The sequence below is a fragment of the Ixodes scapularis genome, unplaced genomic scaffold (assembly GCF_016920785.2).
Source record: "Ixodes scapularis isolate PalLabHiFi unplaced genomic scaffold, ASM1692078v2 PGA_scaffold5__190_contigs__length_132052651, whole genome shotgun sequence".
Taxonomy (NCBI): Eukaryota; Metazoa; Arthropoda; class Arachnida; order Ixodida; family Ixodidae; genus Ixodes; species Ixodes scapularis.
The window spans coordinates 45,944,349-45,968,333 of record NW_024609880.1 but is presented as its reverse complement, the minus strand read 5'-3'; the positions used below and the strand labels follow the sequence as shown (position 1 = coordinate 45,968,333).

Below are 23,985 nucleotides of genomic sequence, written 5' to 3'. Positions count from 1 at the left end.
GTGGGACTTCGATAGCCTCTGCGATTTTTATAGCCAGATGGTAATGTAAACCCTGAGGCACGTCGAAATAAAATAAACGGCCAAGACGACGTGTTTCGGAGTTGAGATTATGACGCTTCCTAACCGACTCGCCCGCTTAATTTCGCTTCTGGCGGTGACAACTTTAACGTCAACGCACACAATAAAATGACGATAGCCACCCGCTCGCGGCCGCCTTTACCTGCTCGGCCAAGGAAGGTGTTCCGAGCTTGCCCGGTAGGTCTGTTGCCGGCAGGTTCAAACTCCGTAAATGCACAGGCCAGTGACTCGGCAATTTTTCTGCCCTATATAAGCGATGAAAACGGCAGGGCACATTCTTCAAATGCCCGGCGTTCAGCACGCGCTCGTGGCCTTCCGTCGTGCTTTGGCTGCGCGTGCACGCTCGAAGCTCACGAGACCCCAGTGTTATTGAAGTTGCGAAGCTCGCTCTGGAGGCCGGGCAGCAGTTGTTAACCTGTCAGCTGCCGTTCTTACCCTGCCAGTGACTTCAATAGCTGTTATTCGATCGATTTGCACCGTCGAGCGCTCTGCCTTCTGGGGTACTTCCACGGCCGCTCGATCCGGAACGGTGGGGATCGAGCGGCCGTGGTGCTTCCTCCGGCATGGGTCCCCGATCACAAAGAAGGCTGCGCTGATATGTCGGAAGCGGGATAACGTAAAACATTTCATTTTTTAATGAGTCCGTTTTATTGTATATTAAAACAAAACAAGCAAAGAATACTAATATATGTATGTTTTTTTTTTTTTTTGTATGGGTTATGGTATTAAAACAGGCATTTCCTGTTGTGTAAAAAAAAAAAAAAAAGAGTCCTGAATGGAAGAAAGGGAAGGGTTAGGGGCGGCTCTATGGCGCTCTGGCCCATTACGTCTCGGACCAAAGGAAGAGATGCTGCGGTCCCGCGCACTCGGATTCCTTTGTTCCCCCTCGCGCGGTCTTTCCGCTATGCCGCCGGAAGTGGCACGAACCTTGTTGAACCGGAAATCGAGATGTCTCCCTCTCCCAGCGCCATCTCGGATCTTCAAAGCCGAGTTCGCTGCACCGGCGCAAGGTGCGCTGTCTCACTCTCTCTTTCTTACTCTTTCAAAGGAAAAAAAAGAAGAGAGACTGCAATGAAGTAGTAGATAAAAGAGGACGACGACAAGTTTCACGATGCCTTGCTTGCGCCGCGAGGGTGGAGGAACCCGAAGGCACCGGAAACGAGTCGTGCCATTCGCACCGGCCATTTTATTTCTTTGTTTGTCGTTTCTTGTTGTAGTTTATTACTATGTTCCGCGCTTCGCTGATTGGTCGTCTTCGTGACTCGGAGTGCCGTCATTTCCGGCCTCTTTTTTTTTTTTTTTTTTTCTTTTTGCGGCGGCGGCGGCAGCGGCAGTTTGGTCTCGTGCCCGTTGGTTCCGATTCACTTGTCGTGTGTGTGTGTGGCGGTCGGTCGGCAGACGCTCGCGCGTGGATCTCCCCCTTCGTTTGTCGGCGACGAGGAAGTTGTGTTTGTTCGCTTGTTTCATCTGTGATAAAGGCGTCCGTTGTTGTGAGAAGTCGCCGCGGCACTTGCGCACAGCGGGGAGAAACGTGTGTCTACGAGAACCTCCGGAGGAAAAAGAATTGCGGTCGTCGTATTTCAATTTGCTAAGTTTAAAACGTTCACTCCCGTATTGTGTCATCTTCTTTCGGTGTCGTATTTCATGCACCACAGCCTTTATCCCGGGTCGCACCGGGTATTACGATAGTGGGGCAGACGGCGCTCTGCGTGTTGCCCATCCGGTGCGACTCAGCGGCCGATAGTTGGAAATACGGACGCGACCACGGATCTCTAAGATCTCAGAAAGAAACAAAAAAGTGCCGTGTCACTACGCTGCGTTTTTAATAGGAAATGATGCCACGCATGACTGCAATTTTTGGTTTTCTGAATTGCTTAGGTTGGTTGAGTTCAGGCCCTAAAAAAACGATCTGAAAACCTACTTCAGTGTCCCTTTAGAGAGCGCGACATGTGGTCACGAATATGAAAGTGAAAAAAAGAAACGTACAAATTTAGGAAATAACATCACACGATACGAGTACGACGAAGCAGCTGCATCAGCAAGAGCTTGTTACTTTGTGTTTGAGCCAGGAGTTCTTTGTTTCCAGTTTTGTTTCCTCAAAATTTCACTTTTTTTTTTTCTTTGGCTTACGGTGAAGGCTAGGGTACACGCCAGGGAGCGAGGAGGAGGACGCTGGCTGCGAGGCCAACGCGACGTGGACTGCGCTGGGAAAGCGAGCGCCCGAGCACATACTTTATTGTTTTAATCCCCCTTGGGAGTGTATTCGGTCCCCTGCTTGGGAACGCCACGGTGTCTGGGTTTCCACTGGGTGCCGGCTGGAGCAGCGCGACGACGACGCAACTGCTCGCTGGTCGACTGACCCGGCGGCGGCGAGCGATGCTATCGGGGCTCAAACAAGGCGCTCTGTTTGGCTTACTGCTCCTGACCGCGGCCGCCGATAGCGCGGCTCGAAAAGCCTCTCGCGGAGGGGGCCGCCCTGTTTTCCGGTCGATTCCACTTTCTCTCCTTTCTGTTCTCTCCTTTCTTTCTTTTCACTGTCGCGATGCTCAAGTGCACGTCAAGTGCCAGATTACGTGGTTTCACCTTGCGCGCGTGCTTTGTCCAGTGTCCTCCCAAGGCGGCGAAGCCTGCACTCTAGAAAAAAAAAAAGCCTGTGAGTTCGCTTTCCCACAAAACACAAAAACAGCAATTCTAACAAATACCGTACCTAAAAAAAAAAATTTAAAAAGCGACGTGCGCGAGGAGTCGAAAAACGCGGACGATAACCCAAAAGAAATGCGGAATTTTTAAAACAAGGTCATTTTCACCGCTAAACACATTACGCCGTCTTGAACGGATCATTTAAGAAGCCTAGGACATTGAGACGATAGAGCAGAATGATCGGCCCAGTACACTACATCTTCCTGCGTTTACCTGCGCACAAACTCTGGCACGACGGGAAGGCCCCAAAATACGTGCTTTCGCATTCTGTCCGTATATTGGTAGGTAACACCTACAGTATCATAAATTTAAGAAAAGTCGCGCGTCCGAAAATGCGTGCGTGCACTGTATTTGGTCGGGACGGGAGGGACATCGTAGATCGAGGTTGGCAAACCGAAACCGTGACCAATGGGTTCCGAAGATGCTTTGCGCGGCACTACGCCACTAAGGACCGCTTCGATCGTTCGGGAGGTCTCTTACGTTTATGTAAGTGAGATCGTGTTGCGTGCTTCGAGTTCATTTTTCTTTGTTCGCTCGCATCCGCAGCAGCGTTTTGCCGACATTGTTTTCATCAAGCTTGACTGACATCAGTTTGACGGCGATCAGCCTCGGGGGAAAAAAGTTCGTTGCCCCGCAGTTACTTGGTGTATCTGCGCGAAAGGACGAGATAGCGACCACCAGGCCGAGCCGAGATAAATGCGCTAACCAACGGCACATTCGTCTCGTCAGCGCGCACTCTCTCCCCCAAACGGGAATCACTCGTGCACGATAACAATATTCCTCTTTCGGATGTCGACATGTGTCCCCCCGCGTCTCGTTCAAACGAAAACCGCTAAATAGGCCACGTTTCACAGTAACGGCACTTGAGCCATGTTGCTGCATAGAATTATTGTTGCCGGTTATTCCAAGTTTTATCTGAAGCCGCAGGACACGCCTTTCCGGCCTTCATAAATGTTAAAACAAACCCGCGAACAGGGCAAGACATCTCCCGAGTTTCCTGACGCCGGTTGTACAAGGTGTTTCAAGCGAACCTTCCGCTGTAAAACGAGCTGAAAAATTCGGCACCTGCACATGGAAAGCTTTAACTTCCACCGAATGTGCAGTGAGTAGGTCAGTCTTATCGTGTGAAATCTCACGGCGTAGGTCTCTTTCTGTAAAAAAAAAAAAAAATAGCTCAAGATATTTGTCATTGTCCACGTTAGGCCCGGTCGAGTTAAGGGGTGTCCTGTTTGGACATCCCTTTACCGACGCTATTAACTTGTGGCGCCATCTCCCGGTGGGCCCAGTGAGCAGACGACTGGGTGCGCCAAGCGGGAGATGGCGTCACAAGTTAAAAGCGTCGGTAACTCTGTCGTCTGCGAACGGGCGCCTAACGTGAGCTTTGAAAAATTTCCTGCTGTACACGGTAAAGGCACGTTCACACACTTGCGACCTATAGTGCCTTGGAACCTCTTAATATATCTTACGACAAGAGGACACACTCGTGCCGTCTATTGGGTAGCAGTGTAAACTTGGTGGTCCGGCATATTTTCTATTTTACACGCATTATCCTTTCTTTCTTGGCTCTAAAAACGTTTCTCAACGTTACAAACGCGCCTTTCTCATAGGTATTAGGCATATTTGACCTCGGAAATCCCGCAAAACCTTCGCTCTTGTGAAATGCGGTTCCAGGGTCACTGCATGGATGGCGGCAGCGTGCCAGTCTGTTCTCTCGTCCTAAGAAATTTTAAGAGGTTTCAACAGGTCCCGTCTCTCCCAATCGTACTCGGTTGCAAGCGTGTGAACCCGTAAGACTGACCTGCCCAGTGCACATTCGGTGAAAGTTTGAACTTTCAATGAGCGGACAAGTTTTCCAGCTCGTTTCATAGCGGAAGGTTCGCTTCAGAGACCCTACGTATAAAGCACAGGAAGTGGCATTTTTTCATCGTGACCATCGCCAAAGGCACAAAAAGATGGTGGCGCCCACGAGAAAATCGGGGAATCTAGTGGCCCTAGATCAGACAGAAAAAACAAACTAAATAAAGCAAAAAAGAAAAAGAAAAACTAATGTTTATGTGCGCCAGGCGTTCATTATCAAGTCCGCGTCATTTTGCGTTATGTTTTGCTTCCGCAATCTTCTACGAACTGCATGGGCTTGCGCTGCCGCCGGATATACAGACAGGGTTTTTCCCGTTCGCTTGTCGGAAAACTCGTTTAGCCATTTTCGGCGTAACGAACCTAACGTCACGTGACCTAAAGATTACGTTATTTCCGCACTGCCCAAAACAACCCTTAACAAAAAAAAAAAAAAAAAAAGAAAATTTGCTCGGCAACGCGCCGCCCTGTAAATACCGAAGACAACGACCCTCAGTGTCTTCTTTTTAAGTTGTTATTTTGTAAGTTGCACATCTGGGCGGGGGAAGCCTCGTGGCGCCGCCGCGTTCAACGGACGGAGATGGATGGCCGAATGACGTCATACAGAGGTGCGTAGCGTGACGTCACGGGAGAGCGCCGTGCGACGTCACGCGATCTACAGGAAGTGCCACGCGCCTCGTCGTGTCGTTTGTCTGCTACGGGAGTTAGCGGTGCGCGCGACTTGCATGCAAATGAAGAAGGACCGCGCGTCTCTCTTCGTTTTTTTTTGTTTTTTTTTTTCTTTTTGTACGTTTTAGATTGCAGTGCTTGTTAGCCCTTCAGCGGAAATGCATTTTTTTTTATCCGTTGCCGCCGTGCTCCTGTAAAGGGAAAGGGGGGTTGACCGTCGAGAAATGGTCGTTTGGGACTGCCTTTGGGTAAAATATAGCAACAGATTGCTTCTTCTGCTCTTTTTTTTTGTTTTCCTTCCGTTGTTTGTAGTTTTTTGCCGACGATTTGGGGGGGGGGGGGGGGGGGGGGGGCGGCGGCTTGCGTACATCGCTTCCTTGTGGAGCACTTACCACTTCCGCTCTTACAGCGTTGCTCTTTTGTTATTGGTAGGTTCCCTGTTTTGGGGTATACCAGCTTTGCTGCGTATTACCTCTTCAACACTTTGAACTTTTTTTTTTTTGCTGCATCTTAAAGGGATACTGAAGCGAAACTTGAAATACACCTATTATGGTCAGAAATAGGTTCAATATGATCAATGATATTCATAAATCATAATCGCGCGTTTGTATTTTGAACGGATGGCTATATTTTTCACCCTGATGGGCCCGATTGGGCGCGCGCTCAAAAATCGGCCATCGGAGAGCGCGATGCGTCTTGGGATATTGGGCGCATTCGTGACGTCACTTGTGCCGGTCGGGAAAGGCTACGGCGTGAATGTTGTGGTTACGAGCGTTGCACTTGGTGGCGCGTCGACGATTTACGACCTGTGACAACGTGGCCGTTTGAGATGTGCAAGGGCTGCACGCACGCTGCACCACGGGACCACGGCAAGTCGGCAACCACGGCAGCACTGACAAAACCAGCTCTGAGGCCGGATTCTCAAAGCGAATTCACGACGAAAAAAGTGCGCACGACAAATTTGAGAGAAAACCCGTGCTCTCGAAACGAAATTGTCGTAACCTTTGCGCAGGTTACGACAGAATCCTACGACAGCTCCGAAGCTGTTTTACGCACTTTTTACGATCAAATCAACAAGGCCGACAGCGTCGCTCAGTTACTTGGTATCGGCCACCAACGGACATTTATTTTTCTTCGTGCTCTTCTCGTGCGTCCCGACTTCAACCAGCAAGAAAAAAGGAAGGAGTACTTAAGACAGACCACGACGATCAAGAACGCAGGATCCACAAACACACGAGAAGAGCTACAACAGCCACGATTCTGCCGACCGAGCGAGCTCGGTAGAATATAGTAGGCCTAGCAGCAACATCGACTCGACGCACCGTTGCTCCGGCGGTCCTTGGCCAAGACCGTCTGTCCATGACTGGCTGGCCTGCTGAATGGAATATGCCCGCGCGACCCTTGTGGACCCTTACCGGATGAGTAGTTTGATCCCTGAACTAAATTTCAGAGGTCAATATTTTCCCCTTGTCATCTCGATCTCCTTGTTTTCCGAGACAGCGGTGACGAACGCTGTCGTCGAAAAGGGACTCTCATTGATTCTATCTCCTTGTTTTGTGTGATATAGAGCTCAAATAAACGCCATACGGATTACCTTGGCAACTCGGTATGTACACTCTGTTATTAGTATGCCATTTTTATTCTGACTCAACGTTACGTCAGTGTCGAGCTATAGCAGTTCGTGGGAGCTACGCGATGTCGGTCTAACCTTTCTTTGCCGAGTGTCATGTCAGTATCGAGTTGCAATCGTAAAAGATCGGTCCAGAAGCGCTTACCGAAACGCGGTCTAACAGAGCGAATCCAGCACTTCGATCAAACGCGTGTGTCCGCTCCGAGTGTGAACAGGTATTTGGCATTTGCGTGGCTCTTGCTGACACCCTCGTAGTTCAAACATATCCTTTTTAACGTCGGCTTGCAGCTCGCGACTCGCAGCAACTAATACCGGCCGTGCCAGAAGCATGCTCGGGCCGTGTCGTGCAAAGAGCCGCAACGAGAACGAGCTCACTGTGGCCAACTACGCTTTGGCTTTCTCCGCCAAGGCTTTGCAAACGCGTTCAGGCCTAGGCGAATTCTGCCGGCACGCCGTATTGCCGCAGAACGGCGCTGCTATTTTGGCACAAGTGATGTCACGAGAACTTCCCCCCATCCACCAGATGAGAATTTGAAATCGTTTAATTATGTTTAAAATTAGTTCTCCTGTGTTTTACAGCGCAGTATTTATATTTCCGAGGTGGTGCCTGTCCCTAGCCCATATTTATGCAACAAGATCGGCGCTAAAATTTCGTTTCACCACCCCTTTAAGGTTCTGCAAGGACTTTTTACTGTTTTTTAATTTGCACCGAACCTGAGCGCACTGAACGTAATAACTTAGTGAAACTTTTCTTTTCGCGAAATTCGCTTTATTTTAAAAGTTATAGGCAATTTAGAATTACAAAAACAAGCAAAAAATAACCTCCTCCATGACGTCGTAGGTCCTGGCTTGAGTGGCCGTGAACTAGAGGAGGAATAGTGAGCTCGTCGAGCGCTCACGGCCGCCGCACTCCGTGTCGACGGCGCCAGAGGGCGCTACTGAAGCATGTTCTGGATAGGCTGTACGCAGCGGGCAGCCATAGCGGCTTTCATTGCGTTTGCTGCGCGATTAAACACTAATTCGGCATGACACTTCATTGGCCACAAACGACAGCAAACACGGGATAAAGATCAGTTCAGAATGGGAGCCACTTCGCGCTGCCATACCGCTAAACGGCCAAACCGCAAGACAAAGCCTCTCGCCGACGGCCTTCGGAACGCTCGGAGCCGGTCGGATCCTCCTGTCCAGACGACTGCAGCGCCACCGCGTGCATCCGGGATTTTTCCGTGTCGGCGCCTTATCCCACTACTCCTTTCTAGTATGCGCCGCCTTTTCCACCGCTTGGCGGCGGGTATGTTGACGGGTCATTTCTTGTTTCCGTACCTTATAAACTGCATTTCTTTCTTTTTTTCATCTATAATAGTGAACAAAAACTACTTTTATAAATAATTGAAACGGTTCGCGCCACTTATATTTTGTATTTCGACCAAAAAGAAGTTTTTAGTGGCTCTGACCAGTAGTAGGCCCAGGACCAAAGACGTCAGATTTTGCTTGCTTTCGGTACCGCGGGTCGCCCTCGTCGGTGGAGGAGGTTTCCGTGTCGTCCGGTTAAAATATGGCGCACTGATATTTAGCTACTCTTTCCGTGCCCGCTGGCTTGCCCGAACCCCAAGAGACGTAGAAACCGCATAAAAGGTAGACGCTTAAATACGATTGCAGGGCCCCTTTAAGGCGTGATTCCCTCGTATCTATGCGCCCGCTTTTGTCGTTGAAATTTTTGTTCCCTCGTTGGCCCGTATGAAACCAAAGAATATTTCGATTCGCGGCTTAAGATATCTATTATAAATGCCTCGATCGAGCTTCGACTAAGTTTTTCCCCTCGTACGAAATTAACATTTAGAGCCGCAACTTCGACATATTCCAAGTCTGATAACTGAATGCAGAAATCTATTTTTTAACACACGCTGGATTCAGCTTCTCACTTCTCCGAGCCCGTACACGGGCGCACATGTCCCGTGCGGGCTTCTTTGTGACGTTTGTTGGCAAGCGCCATTCGAACCCCCGGTTTACAATCACACCTTTTATATGTCCGTCCAGCATTCAAATAGCCATTCCCCGCGATTATATACGTGGCACATTAAGCCTATAGACGCTTTACACACGCGCCAGATTACAGCCGCCATTGCTGACCTTCTTTTGTCTTATGAAGATACTGAGCCACTCAAACGGGTGCTGACGAGCCTCCAGAAAGGCCAATGCTGGGTAGAAGGACGCAATAGAATTTAAGATGGCAATAACCTGGCCTGCTATGGTAATGATGAAGTGAAGAAAATTAAATTGGAGGAATCAAAAACTGAAGGTCAGTTATGGCGGCGCCCATGCACAGCTGCTGCAAAGCGTCTATAGTATACGCTCGTCTTGCGCTGTGGCTATCTCGGCGCGCGATCGGTCAGCTCGAACGAACCCGGCAGATTACGGCCGACGACCGGTGAATTCTGCCTTTTAAGCTGCCGGGAACATAAAATCCGCGTCACTCGGCGAGTCGCTTCGCTTTTCACTCCCCGCTCGGACCACGATGGAAGCTGAACGGAGGCCGCGTGGCCCATCAGGCTCTTCGAGAGTCACCACGTGACTTTCCTCTCTTCTGTCTGTTCGTGCGTGTACATGTGCCGTGTGTGTGCGTGCTTCTGTGTGTGTCGGTCTGTTCGTTCGTTGGTCGTTCCCGCTCGTCGCCAGTCCACGTCTTGTTTCTGCGTTTTCAGGCACACCGGTCGTTCGGTTGGGTGGGTCGGACGTTCCCGTAAAACGTTTTTCTCCGTTGCGACGTTTCGATGCTGGCATTGCCTACTCGCGGCCTCTGAGGGGATTAAAGTGTCGCGTCGGATTAAAGCCCGAGAGAACTTCCCAAAAAAAGAGAGGGAATATAAGGAGAGAAGAAACAGAACCGGTGTTGGCCAAGCGTGGTGGTTGCTCGAATGAATGCGGGGAACGCTTATACTTTTTTTTTTTCTTCTCTTCCTCCTTTTTTACAAATTCCTTATTGTGTGTCTTTTTCCTTCGTATCTTCCGCGTATACATGTGACGCCTTCTTCTCGGACCGTTCTTGTTTTTTGCGCATGCGTGTCTTAAATATAAGCTACACTATCACCAGCTGAACCGAGCGAGCACACCCGACGCACCTTGACCTTTCGCTCTGTGCGTCTGTGTGTGACTGTCTTCTGTAGCCTTTGACTGTGCTCCCGACTGATGGCCTCTCGCTTCGGGCAACGAACATTGCTCGCAGAGATGCCGAATGTACCTTATTAGCATCCTGTTACGAAAGCCGATTTTTGGTTTGACGATCAACACCGTTTGCTCGCCCCTTCCCGGCCTAGTGGAATCCAGTCCAGTGGAAACGTGTCTAGTTGCTGACCGTTTCGTTCCTTCGCTCATTCGCGAGTTTCCTCTGAACCCTGAGACAAGGAGAAATAAAATAACTGACAAGGCGAACACAAAATCTCCATCGCTCCTTCCAAATTTGTCTTTCTCCTCCTCGAGTTTTATTGAAAGGGGTCCCATTTCGGGGACCCCTTTGTGTGTTTTTTTTCTCGAGCGGAATTTTCGGAGGTTGGGGGGGAGGGGGAGGGAGGGAGGGCACCCTCGAGGGTTAATGACACCGACCCTCGTCCGCTCGCCCGACCTTGGGACGGAGGGCGGACGACGAGGAGGGGGCCGGAAGGAAAAGCCCTCCGGAGATACGGGGGGACCCTGCGGAGAGCGAGAGGGCGGTGTGATCCCCCTCCTCCTCTTCTTCTTTACAGGGTTTTTAAAAGGGAGTGGGAGCGAGAGTTTACGACGGACCCGAGAGGACGCGGCGGCCCATCGAAGCCCAATAGAGAGCCTACATTCGAGAGAGGCAACAGCTCAAACCATGGGCAGGGGAGAGCGTTTGCAGTTTCAAGGCGGACGCCTCCTGGACAGATTGGTCGCAAGCGCGTATGCGCTGCCTTTTCGCTTGGCGACGAGGATGGCGGCGGGCTGAGACGCTTGCAGACGATGATCAACGCTTTTGTCACACTTTCGGAGTTCGTATATCGCAATAACGCGGCGCGTAAACCACGTGACCACGAGCTTTGCAGTTGCAAACGCCGCGCTGTAATCTAGACAGAGTAAATCCCCATGCCGCGTGAGTGTCAGGTGGCCTTCGGTGTGAGCGTTGCAAGCACGGTGTGTGAGCGTTCGGGGGAGGGGGGGGGGGGGGGGGGGGGACGGATCACTTGATACGGTCGCAGCACTGGATTGGTTGGGATGGCGCGTTAGCCTCCGCTGCGCTCCATCGTGAGGTAAAAGAAAACAAACTTTTTTTTGTTTTGTTTTGTTTAGCGATTGTGCGGAGTCGCGCTTTCATTTATCCTTATCTCTCGTTTATCTCTCTTGGGTTGTAATTTCTTCTGCTTGCGTTCCTTCTCCCTTTTACCTCCTCTTCTTCTTTCCGGTTTGTTTAGTCTGGAATTCTAGCAGCACTTTAATCGTGGTGTGCTTTAAACTAAACATTGAGTACAAAAAAAAAAAAAAAGGAAGTGATAGAAATAGCAGAGAATATACAGGCGAGCTGGTGTACTTTCAACATCTTAAAAACCTGAGACCATGGGCAAAAAAAAAAAAAAAAAGAGGCACGACACACACAACAGTTTAAAACTCGGCTGAAACTTTTTTTTTTATTTTTTTTTTTCCTATTTAACCAGGTTTTGGAAAATGAAATTTCAGCTGTGTTTGAGACTTTCGAGTGTGTGTGTCGTTTACCTGCAGTCTCGGGGTTTTTTAATCATGTTTTATTTTCCCTTCCCCATTTATAAGTAAAACCACCACCGAGCTCCAGACGTTCACTGCCAGGTGCCCGCCCAATAAACGGCCCTTTAGATAACCCCTCACTCCACAATTCATCTCCCACAACCCTGAGCAGCGCTTAGAATCTAACACCGACGCTCTGGCTCAGCTTAGCGTGAACTCTTTTGCTCTCTTCATTGGCATTTGGCTCGACTAAAGTCACTAGTGACTTTAAACTCGACGAGCTAACCCCAAGAACATCTGGAAAGACCGCTACTTTTCTGTGTCTTTTGCAGCGACAATTAAAAGAAACATTCTGCTTATGCCCTAGACAACACAAAGAGTTCGTTGCTACTTTAGCCTCATACACATAAAACTGAAAAAAAAGACATAACTAGACAAGACTTGAGAAATCTCTTGACCTCTCTCGTAAACATGGAGACAAAGAAACATGTTTTAAAACCAAACGTACATAAACCTCACAGCAGTACTTAAAAAAAGAGAGACAAAACACACAGCACAAAGGACACTCACATGGCCAAACACCTCTTGGTTCTATCGTTTAGAACTGTTGATGCATTGCTAATGCACCGTACTCTACTGTTTATTTTAGTAGTTTCGACTATGACTCTCTTAAAATTATCCCTCTCTTTTGCTAGTACGATCGTCTCGTTCCATGTCGAGGAAGAGTCTTCACAGTCATTCGAATGTTTCACTAAAGATACTCCGCACAGAAGGGGAATGTTAAGAACTCTACAACTTCCTCCTTGTATTTTTTTTTTTTTTTTTTGTTACAATCCACGGTGGTGTTTGTAACTCAAGACCGTTGTGTATGTCGTCCCTCTTTTTGTCTCTAGTCTCGGGTGTTTCCAAGATGTATAAAAAGAGTGCCGCGGGCCGTGTCGTAACCGCTGCAAAACCCAGCAAGACCGTGGGTGCCAGTAGGACTGAGATTTCGAATGCCCGACAGGAAATGTCGAGAAACGCGTATGTTTTCCCCCCGCAGAGATGATACGCACTTGGTCACCGACCCAGTGAGAACGGCGGAGCGTCTCTTTCGGGTTCCCGGCCCCCTGGACGCGCTGGTTACCTTCCGTCGTGCTTTGATAGCGCTTGCGCGCTCGAAGCTCACGGGACAACTGAAAGACCTTCTTGCCGTTCTCATCCTGCCAGTGACTCTAGCTCTCTTCTCCAAATGTATCATTTTATTCTCATAACAAGCGTCTATTGCGCCGCTATTTGCGTTTTTTTTTTCTTGTGCGATAGCATTTTTTTGGAAAGGGCGGGGCAGCTTTTTTTTTTTTTTAATTCTTAGCTACAACACAAGACGCGTGCGTCGAAGAGTCATAAGTGGATACATTGAGAAGAAAGAAAAAAAAACGAAATTTCGAACGTTCCAAAAAAGAGAATCGAACCCAGGTTAGGATCCCAATGTTCTGAGCCCTTTGTTCAACCGCTGTGCCAAGGGGGAGCCTCGTGAAGCGATACGTCGTGCGAGTTCGTCTGCTCTATGTGGGCACCTCGTGCGTCTGTTTTACCCTCCAGGGGCCCTAATCTGGACGACACTTGGCAAACGAGTCGGCGCCCCTCGTGGCGTTCCGGCGCGCCAGAGAAGCCTTTTGAAGACACTTGCTCGCCGTACAGTCGTTTCTTACGCACCCTTTCCCTCCTCGTATCGCGCATGCGCGGGTCGCGGGGACGAGGCGTTCACTGGACGTGTACCGCAGTCTTCACAATGCCTCGCAAGTCGAAGGAGCGGACATAACAGGAGATAGCCGAACAGAATGGGAAATGAAAATGTACGGACATTTTATGATATACAGTTACCCGCTGTAGGATTCGTCGCAATTTAATCGGCTAAATGTACAGGGTGTCTCAAATAGCGGCCAGGCTCTTTAAAACGACCGCTAAAATCGGTTTCTGAACCTATCGCACTACGATTTTCTACAGCGTTGCCCACAGGTGGGGCTTATTTCCTATAAAAATTTCGAAGAGCGAGCTTACCTGAGGAAGAAGTAAAAAAAGAAAGTCTCAACTCCTATGGAAACGCAGCAAACAATAGGGCGCCCTATTCTTTGAAGACCGGTGGCTTCGCTGCGTTTCCATAGGAGTTAAGCCTTTTTTTTATTTTTTTTACTTTTTCCTCAGGTAAGTTCGCTCTTTAAAATGTTGATAGAAAAAAATGCACCACCTGTCGGCAACACTGCACAAAATAGTAACGCGATAGGTTAAGAAACCGATTTTTGCGGTCGATTTAAAGTGCCTGAGCGCTATTTGAGACACCCTGTATATTACGTTCATAGCACCGACGAGCGATTCGCCGCAGTGCGCAACGAAGAACTGTCGAAACAGCCGCGGTTTTTATCGTGTTTTCTTTTCTAGTTGACGTGGGACATACACGTAATGTTCTTGCTTTTCGAAGACAACCTTCGCTATTGTTGAATGCCCCATAGAAATGCAGGTGGGGCGCGCGTTACGTATTTCGTTGGTTTTGATCGTTGCGCTTGGGTTACGTATACACGCCGGGCCCGGCCGAAGGGGAGGACGTGGCCTTTAAAATGTGATCTTTGCGACAGGCCTCTCTGTTCCGTTCTCGGTCATGCCTTTCGCCCGTCACAAAAAGCGTTTTTCCGCCGATGTTAGGCAATCGTGCAGATGTCCGCGACCTGTAACTACGTGACTTCGCTCCCGGCGCGTCGCTGCGCCCTTTTCCGAAGGTCACGTGATCCTCACTGGGGAGCGGATTGACTTCGACGGCTCGCCTGCGGTTCGTCGGAAGGCAGACCCGAGATGCTTATTAAATCTCTCTGTCTCTTTCTCTTGCGGGGTTGTATTTACGTAAACCAATCTCATCACCGCTCGCGGCATTACGTCACGTCGCCGCTTTCGCCTTTTTTTTCTTCTCTCTTTTTCCTTGTACGTAGGTAGCGATCGTCTGTCTTCGAATACAAGGCATCTGGCCGGTGTGTGTATGTGTATTAATGTGGGCCAGGATCTTTTTGTGTGACTATGTGCTTGGGAAGGAGGGTCAGTCAGTTTGTGTTGTTACCGCGTTGTTGGTAGGCACAAGAACCGTTTGCCTTTCTTTATCGGGGGATTTTCGTAGATCGTTTTCACCGTCCCTCAGCACTCTCCGGAAACCCGCTAAAAGACCCGGAGCTTTCTAGGTAAGGCTATGGCACGCACGCGCTGTACCGGCGGCGTCTTCGTCGTGAATAGCGTAAGCGTAGGAATGGGAGGCTGAACCTTGGTTCAGCCTCCCCCCCAAAAAAAAGAAAAAAAAAAGCCGGGCTTTTTGTCGAGCATTACTAATTTATTTTCCCTTCTATGTGGGGAATGTTTTGATTAATTATTTCAGATACCTGCGGGTGCTTTTTTAGATTGTTTCGTGCTACGTTCTATTCAGCAGACCCAACAAACGTTTTGTCAACTGTGTAGCTGTACTAGTAGCGTCAACTATTTCGAAGAAACAGTTCACGCTACTATTTCGTCAAGAAAACGGAACTGACTTTAGGCTATAGTATACACATGCATTTTCCCCCTCTCCGCACCCCAAGTCATGGACATATCAGCCCCCCCCCCCCCTCCCCCCCGGCCCGAATTTACTTCGGGGTGGGGGGGGGGGGGGGGGGGGGAGCGGAGGCGGAGGCGGAGGCGGATATCTGAAAAGTCTGAAGAGAGACTTTCTCTTTTACACATCACTACAATATTATAGCCTAGGGTCGGTTCCGTTTTTTTTGACGCCCCTCACAATCCCGTGTGAGACGTTGTAGGAATTAAGAAAAAAGAAGAGAAATGCAAATACAGGGCGAGTAAAAAGAGAACAAAGAAACGCCAAACTATCGCTTCGCCGATAGTGAGAGAAGATGACGAAGAGGCCAAGTGTCCCTTCTTGTCGTTTCTGCCTCCGGCATCAGGACCACGTGAGCGGCTTCGTTACCTTCGTCTCCGTCCTATCTTGTCTGCGATTTCCTTTAATATCGGACCTGACCTTCGTCTCCGATTCGCTTGGCTCGTGCCGTTGAAACGAGGGACTTGCCTTGTCTGTCCTTGTCCCAGTCGCGCTGTAAGTTAGGATAAGAGGGAGTTGCCGCCGGCTTTCGCGCCTCGCGTTCGGCTTCGGCAACGCGGTGACGCGGTTATACCCAACACCCTTGGCTCCGGTGTCGCAAAGCGAGGCTTAGAGCCACTAAATGGGCCTCAGAGTATCGACGCCGGCGACGCTTCAGCCATCTTGATGCTTTAAATTACATTGTTGCCGATTGTCTGAAGCTTTACTCAAAATGACTGGAAACGGTTATTCGACCTCCAGAAGTGTTCAAACAATCCGCGACAGAGCAAAACGACGTCGCCCGAGACTCTTGGCACCGTACTTAGAGCTAAAAACGAGTCTCACTTTTCTAATCGTGGTACCAAAATGGCGGCGTCCGCGAGAAAATCGGGGAGCGGAGTGTCCACACTCTAGCCTAGCTTGTTTAGTGGCTCTGCCAAAACTCAGAAAAACAAAGAGAGAAAAGCGGAAGGTCGACGTCAGGTTAGTGGACCGACTCTCCCTCCGGAAGATGAGAGGGTTGGGCTTTCCGGCGCGGCTTCCGCGCCGTGCGGAGAAGCCGTTTTGCGGAAAGTTGTCGCCCGAGTGTTTGGGGTTGTTGAGGCGTGGTGAGCAGCGTTCGCATGTGCGTCGGCTCCAGTCGCGAGCGATGTTTGCTAATTTTTTGTTTCTTTCCTTGTGGCTTTGGCAGGTCCATCAAGGCCTTTCGTCAAGTGCTGTACATCGACCCTGGATTCCAGCGGGCCAACGAGATTCACTTCCGGCTCGCTTTGATGTTCAAGGCCATCTCTGACTACGAGTCGTCTCTCAAGGTGGGCGCTTTCTAACGCGCTTGATCTTTTTGTGATTTTTTTATATTTAGATTTCTAGTTAAAGGCCGACGCACAACCTCGGTTTTCTGGAGGGTAGATAATCCTCATAGCGCTCTTCATTCCCTAAGTTTTGCGGGGAGCCAAGTTGGGGCAGGGTAAAAAAAGTGGAGAGGATATAGGAAAGGAGGAGGCGCGAAAAAAGTGGAAAGCGCGAAGTGTACGTTGGGGCCTTTAAGACTGTATTTACGAGGAAAGAAGGAACGCGGAGAAGCTAGAAAGAACGGGGAATTTATGTCGTGCAAGTTAGTTGAGGAGGTGCTAGCTAGTCAGAGACTGCGTCTAAAACGTACCCCCCTTCCCCCCCCCCCCCCCCCCACCCCCCAAAAAAAAAATAGTGTTTTGTTTTTTTATCCCAAAAACAATCTATGCATCGCCCAATGCTCAGTCCCTGTCCAAATGGAGCGACAGCGATTTGGACCAGTTGCAAAGGTTTGAAAACTAACTGTTGCATTATTCAAAAGTTTTGTTTGTAAGCGTTTTTCTGAAAGTTTCAATGCGAAAATGGGGCTGGTTCCTGCTAGTTGAAGCCACTCATCCCCACGTATTGGTGGACTTTGTTAACCGCCATTTTCCCATTGAAAACGTCAGAAAGGTACTTACACCTTCATGTTGAATAACAACAAGTTGCGAAACTTTGGCTTTCGGGCGGGAGACTGAGCGTTTCGACGATACACATTTTATGGTTGTGGCAAATGAAAAAACACTCCAAATGTTTTTGGGAGACACCTTGTAGTATACGAAGACGACGTAAGTCGACTTCTTGGGGGATTCAAACATGTCGATTCTGCTCTTTTGTGTAAACCAGAGGTCTCAAACAAGCGGCCCGCGACTCCCTGGGACATGACCCTCAAGCGTCCGTCGCTGCGATGTCGCGTTCCTGCGACTCGAGCGCTGCATCCGCAATAAATAACGACCTCCTGTCGTTCATTCATTATCACAGGCAATGTATCTTTGCTCTTATGACGTTTCAACGTATTTGGCACTAGTCTGTTTTCTTTTAGATTGAAGTTTGTGCCGTCTTACATATTGTTAAGACAAGTATTTTCTTATAACTCTGCTGTACAAATTGTCAAGAAGGCAAAAACTACAGTATGAAAGGATTTCCTTTGGAAACATATTGAACTCGGATAATTCCCGAGTTTATGCTTGGTTTCTAATTCTATTGAACAATTCCAGGGCCTTGGCAGGATTGTGGTGTTTTAAGTTCTTTAATTACTCTTGGTAGAAACCCAAATTAGTTGTAGGAACAAATCAAAGCTAAAGACGGCACTGCCGAAACGGGTATTGTTCAAGAAGCAAATAGCAATAATAATAATTGGGGTTGTGTGGATGTTTATACAGCGTGTAGTTGGTCAGCGATTTCAAAGTTGCGACGAGTCACTCGCTGTAGGTGAGCAATTTAGCCAGTTCAGTACAACCGCTAGCCTGGAATCTTTAGCGTGCACCACACAGTAGTGATACACGACCGCACGCCAGTACGATGCTCATCCAGATCGATGAGCATTATTACAAGAAGCAAATAGCACTACCATAGAATACCGTGCATTTGCCCATTCTGCACTGCACCCACCCCCAAAATTTGGAACATCTGAAAAAATATGCACAGGACATTTACAATTGATCCCCTTTTTAGGAAATCTCTGGGTGTCACTGAAAAACTTGGCTGCTTTGCAACATAGAAACCATCACTGTTTTTTTTTTTCTTTTCCTAAAATATATTAATGAAGGGTCGTATGTTGGCCCTCGACACTTCAGAGTTAGGCTACTATGTCACCACATTCAAATGAGTTTGAGACCCCTGGTGTAAACGATGCTCAGTAGACTTTGAGGGTCGGTCTGTTACTCCTATTCTGGCTGCCATATTTGTTGAAATGGATGCAGCTATTTTGCATTTCCATTCGTTGCCCCTTTTGATTAATTATTATCGGCTTTGGTTAAAAGTAGGCCTTGCACGTAACTGAAGTTGTTAATAAAAGTTACGCCATATCTGTGGACAACTTTCTGTGGCATTTAGGAAAAAGGGATTGGCACCCAAGGGCTCGTGCGCCCATAGCTTCGACTGCATAGCCACAAAAAGCTGTCCCCAAGCATAATCGTAGTTCTCTGACTGGTTTGCTTGGGTTGCTATTTTAGTCAATGGCAAGAAGAAGAGACTTCTCTGCTGGCGATTGCATGGGACGTCACGGCTTTTTGCTGAACAAGCATGTTCGAACATTGAGAATTTTTTTTTTGTCTGTTTGCGACCCCACAGTCTTGTAATTGTTTTGGTGAGAATCTTTCAGCTTCAAACAGATACTGCGGGAAGTTTCCCAGCTGCAAATGTACCTGTACCGAGTGCACTTGCTCTTACCGACGAATGTTCGTTTGTTTGCAGCAGTAACATGACTTGACATTTGGAAAGGAAGCCCGGGTTGTCTATTGCTTCCTTCGAGAAATAGCCGACGTTCACAGTTTAAGCTGCCTCAGTTCATAGCACACCGTCTACCTTTGGTTCTGTTGGAGGGTGACACGTAGGTGTTTCTACATTCATTTTATTTTCGTCCGCTAATGACGTCTGTAGCACACAAAGCACCATTCTTAATCGCGCTTGCGGACTGACGGTGTCCTAACAATATTTTTGCTTTCTCTGCGAGAGCCAGCTGAGATTTCTCTTTCGCTCCCAAGGAGGCCGAAATCAAACCCTTGGTGGGGGACTTGCCTGTGGGCAACCAAAAAGTGCCGAGCAATCACGCGCTCCTTTTTGTTGCATTTTAGAATTGGTCAAATGCCCATGATTGCAACTTGGATTACCAGTGACGCTCGAGTTGGTCATTTGGCACATTCTGATTTGAGGTGGACGCTCGGTCAGAATTTCATGCTACATAAATTTCTCGTCAAGTACTGCGCTCATACGGTCTGTATTTCATTGCAGCATTTTCAGTTGGCGCAAACCGACTCGAGGTTGAGCACTTTCACGAAAGCTGAAAGTAAGTGTTGCTCCTTTTATTTCGACTTACTTTCGTCTAGGAGTGTCGCCGTAAATTTCTCTCAAACATCGAGATTGGACCGGTTCGGCGAACCTTTAAATCATTGGCAAAATTCAATGAAAGTTAAATTTTTAAACAGGGTTTTCTCTTCTATGATATTTCGAATATTTAGGGTAAATAATGTATGCTGTTGTTTCTTCTATATTTTACACAATGCAAGATCGAATCTGCAAACTTTTAATGATTCAGTTAGTTTATTAATACGGAGCAATATACTCCATTAATGACTGTTGCAGCTCGTTCTTGCCAAGTGGTGTCAGCCCATTTTCAATTTCTGCGCGTGCGCGTAGTGGTCGAAGTTTGGTTTATGTTTTGTCAAACTTTGCATGAAATGTTGGTTTGTGACACCCACGCTTTGAGCGCTTTCTGGTGTGCTAAAGTGTCACCATATCATATTATATTAGTCTTAAACAGCTGCTGGCATGCCAGAAATTGAGACATCAGCTAGACCCATGCTGTTATATCGACTCACTTGTGGAACTCCGGCAACAGGCTCCTTTGCATGTCGCCTCTATTATTAAGAGACATCATGATCATCATCATCGGCTGACGTCTTTCGTCTTTTCGAGTGATAGACTATTTCTAAAATGTATGAGGCTGTCATTAGCACTGTAATGTTTGAAAAGTTAGCTTGTTCCGCTAATAGCATGTTTCCTTGCGTTGCTGTGGTGTCATTCCACGCCAATGGAGACAGGGCAATTTTTTCATGTCTGGGATATGTATGAAAAAATGATTTGGATAAAGGCGCCTCTGAACTACAAGAAAAATATTTTGTTTTCTGAAAAAAATTTATTTTTGTGGACATCATTCATTACATTTCTTGGATTTGCATAAAACCTATGTAGTTAAGAAGAGCATTGTAAAAAAACAGTTGCTTACCACACAAATTTAGGTGGGTGCTTATTTCCTTAATAACATGCCCTATCTTACAACAAAATACAAATATAGTGAAAGACATAATTTTAAAACCAAATAGGAGCTCCAGAAAGAAGAGACTTCATGAGATTTCCTTATTTTTTATACTCCGTTTTATACTTAATATGCAACGCAAACCTGGAGGGATTTTCAAAGAGGCTCGTCTTTAAAAAGAAAAAAGAAAAGAAATCTTAGCAAGAACAAAAAGTACTTTAATAGTTTCTTGATATGTAGAACATATGAGGTGAATTGAACTTATGGCTATTTTGAAAGTTGCAGGCACCGCTGCCCCCATGTCTTTTTATGGCTCTCAATATAGCCATTTCTCCATAAACTTGAGATCTTGTCATTTAATTAAAACACAACAAAATGAGGCTATGAAAATTTAATACAAGCAAATCAATTATTAGTCTTGAAGGCCGATGACAGACTCTAGATTCTGCAAGGCAGAAGGCCCTCCTCAGCATGGTGGACAGGGTAGAAGGGGAGAGAGAAGAAAGCGAGGAAAAAGTGGAAAGTGCAAACTGGTCGTTGGTCTTTAAGAGAACAAAAGAAAAAAGTATTATAGCTACACCCAAATCGAAGTGACTAAAAAATAAGGAAATCTCATGAAGTCTCTTGTTTCTGGAGCTTCTATCTGAACTTAAAATGGCATGTTTCAATATTAATATTTTAATATAAGATAGGGCATTTATTAAGCAGTAATTAGGCACCCACCTAATTTGCGTGATAAGCAATCATTTTTTTGTTTTCCTTAACTACACAGGTTTTATGTGAATTCCCGAAACTTAAAGCATATTATCAGCAAAAAAAAAAAAAAGAAAAAAAAAATTCACACACAAAAAAAAATAGTTTTTTGGGAGTTCAGGGTTCTTTATTCAAATTATATTGTTTCGTGCATATCCCAGACATGGAAAAAAATTGCCGTGTCTTTTGGCATAGAACGACCCTGCGGGTATCGCAATGCGTTTAAAATCCTTGCCCTCTAAAGTTTAAAAAAGAAGCATCCCTGCACGGGCGTACACCGAGTCGCATACAAAGGAATCTCTAACATGTCTTGCCGTATTCCAAAGCGCATAGCTGACGATATGTCGCTCTTGTTCAGAAATTTCAGCAAGCAGGTGATACGTGCAGAATGCGCCACCGCTACAAAAAGTCTGACTCAGTTTCGAATGCTGCCTGTTGCTCAGGGTTACTGGGAAGTTCCACGACTAATGCGATCTAGTAACTTTGATTTAGACCCTGACGGGAGATCACCTTCGACTGATCAGCAATTCACTGGCGGTTAGGCAGCTCCAGACACATTTTCCGATATATTAACAGGCAGTCAAAGATAGTTGTCCTTGCATTGTTCTTGACCTGACACTTGTTCACGACACTGCTTTTTATGGTGGGGCTATTGGGTGCACAGAGTTTTGTTCGAGGTTGACTCAAGCGACACCACAAATGAACTTGACTCTCATTGTTTTTCTTTGCAGTACGCTTTCACATCGCTCATGTCTTAGAAGTTCAGGTGAGTCTCACTTTACGACTTTTGTTTGACGAGCGTGAGGAACAAAGAAAAAGTGACCAGACATTTTGGGCTGTATAGTGGTGTAGTGGCGTAAATTACGATAGCTAATGTGCCGAAGGGTTTGATGCGAGTTGTGGAAGTATCCTGACATTGGAACGGTGGCACCTTATTATTTATTTTATTCATTTACAAATATTGCAGACCTCCTTGGGTCCAAGCAGGATTCTACAACATAAAAAGACACTGATATAAAGATCAGAAACAGTAATATAATAAGGAAAAAATATAGATGCAAAATATAAAAAAATATAGCGGCTTTGGTTCATAACTAGATGGATGTCGATCGACTGAAACATGAAAGAACATACAATGTGCATAGGTGGCTTTTTCTCTTTTATTGTAAAAAGTGTGGGGTTGACCAGAATATATATAGTATATCTTGTTCGTCTAAACAGACTTTAGGATCTATGTAATATAGCCCGTTAATAATAATTTTGTTAAAACACCTAAGACTGGGTAAGAATCTTGAAACAACCTAAAGTAGAAGAGACATGGAAAAAAGTCACTCAAATGACATCTCAAACTCAGCTAAAACCTTTCTTCAGTAGACCTCTTATATACACTTTGAAGCCAAGGTTGTCACCAACCAACGCAACAAACAAAAAAAAAAATTAAAAAAATTAAAGACGTTTACAATTTTCTGTAATGCGAACTTAGAGCGCAGCTCTTGAGGAGGAGGAGGAGGAGGGAAGGAAAGGTTCCCCGCTAAATTTAACGGGAAAATTTCCGACTAAATATGGCAGAAAAAGTTTGCCGCTAAATTTAGCGGAAACATTTCCCTGCTAAATTTAATGGGCAAATTTCCCGCTAAATTTAGCGGGGAAATTTTTCCGCCAAATTTAGCAGGGGAATGTTTCTGCCAAATTAAGCAAGAAATTTTTTCCACTAAATAAATTTAGCAGAAAATTTTCTCTTTAAATTTAGAGGAAAAATTTTCCTGCTAGATTTAGCAGGAGGTGATGTTAGCTGCATTCAGGGGTTTTCCCAGGAATTGAAATTAGGGAGGTGTCTACATTAGAGGGAAGGGGGGGGGGGGGGGGGGGGTCAGGGGGGGCATCAAGAATAAAGGAGTTGCAAATTAAAGGGGGGCCTTCAGAGAAACAAGGGGGGTGTGTAGGAAAATCACTGCCTTTGTGACGTCACTCATGACCCTCGTGACGTCACATGTGATGTCATTATGGGAAACGTCCCATAATGCATCGCGCAGTTATGCCGACGCCGCTCAAGCCGGAAACGGGAAACCTAAAAGCTGCACTCTAAAAGTTTAAAACTCGTCAGCTACCATTGTACACACTTATGACACGCCATGACCTTGCACAGTCGCTCTACCTTCGAACAAAGTTCATACACACTTCTGAAAACCCCTAACCAACCCAGAGCGACCTTGCTGGCCAAGGCTATTGAACTGATAGGAAACCTCCAAGAAAACAAGAGGTGTTACCCTTCATGCTATTTGTCACCTTCACATGTCACTATTTAACTTTCCACAATTTTTTTTGCACTGCTGCACTAAAAAAGACAAAAAAAGGCACACACACTCACAAGGCAAGAACCAAAAGCATTACAGATGCTGGAACACTTTGGTACTGTCAGCTGTCAGCGAGGTACATGGATGCCTGACTTCTGCAGTTGCTTTAGCGATTGTATAAGTCAGGCATCCATGTACCTTGCTGACAGTACTATGGCATTCCTGCATTTGTAATTCTTTTGGTTCTTGCCTTGTGTGTGTGTGTGTGTGTGTGTGTATGTTCCTTTTTTCTTTTTAGTGCAACAGTGCAAGAAAATTGTGAAAAGTTAGGTATCATGGAAGGTGAAAAGAGCATGGAGGGTAACGTGTCTTTTGTTCTCTTCGAGGTTTCCTATCAGTTCGA

At 47.0% G+C, this 23,985-nt stretch overlaps 1 protein-coding gene across 9 annotated transcripts in view; it reads left to right on the top strand.

The window, feature by feature from the left end:
- The window catches only part of LOC8040089 (histone demethylase UTY), a 231,962-nt gene that overhangs the window by 160,800 nt on the left and 47,177 nt on the right, over positions 1–23,985 (top strand). For all 9 annotated transcript variants that reach the window (XM_040223440.3, XM_040223442.3, XM_040223439.3 and 6 more), the window contains 3 exons: positions 16,420–16,540; positions 19,512–19,566; positions 22,020–22,054. In XM_040223440.3, the coding sequence (XP_040079374.1) occupies positions 16,420–16,540; positions 19,512–19,566; positions 22,020–22,054 (211 nt within the window). The remainder of the gene's footprint in view (positions 1–16,419; positions 16,541–19,511; positions 19,567–22,019; positions 22,055–23,985) is intronic.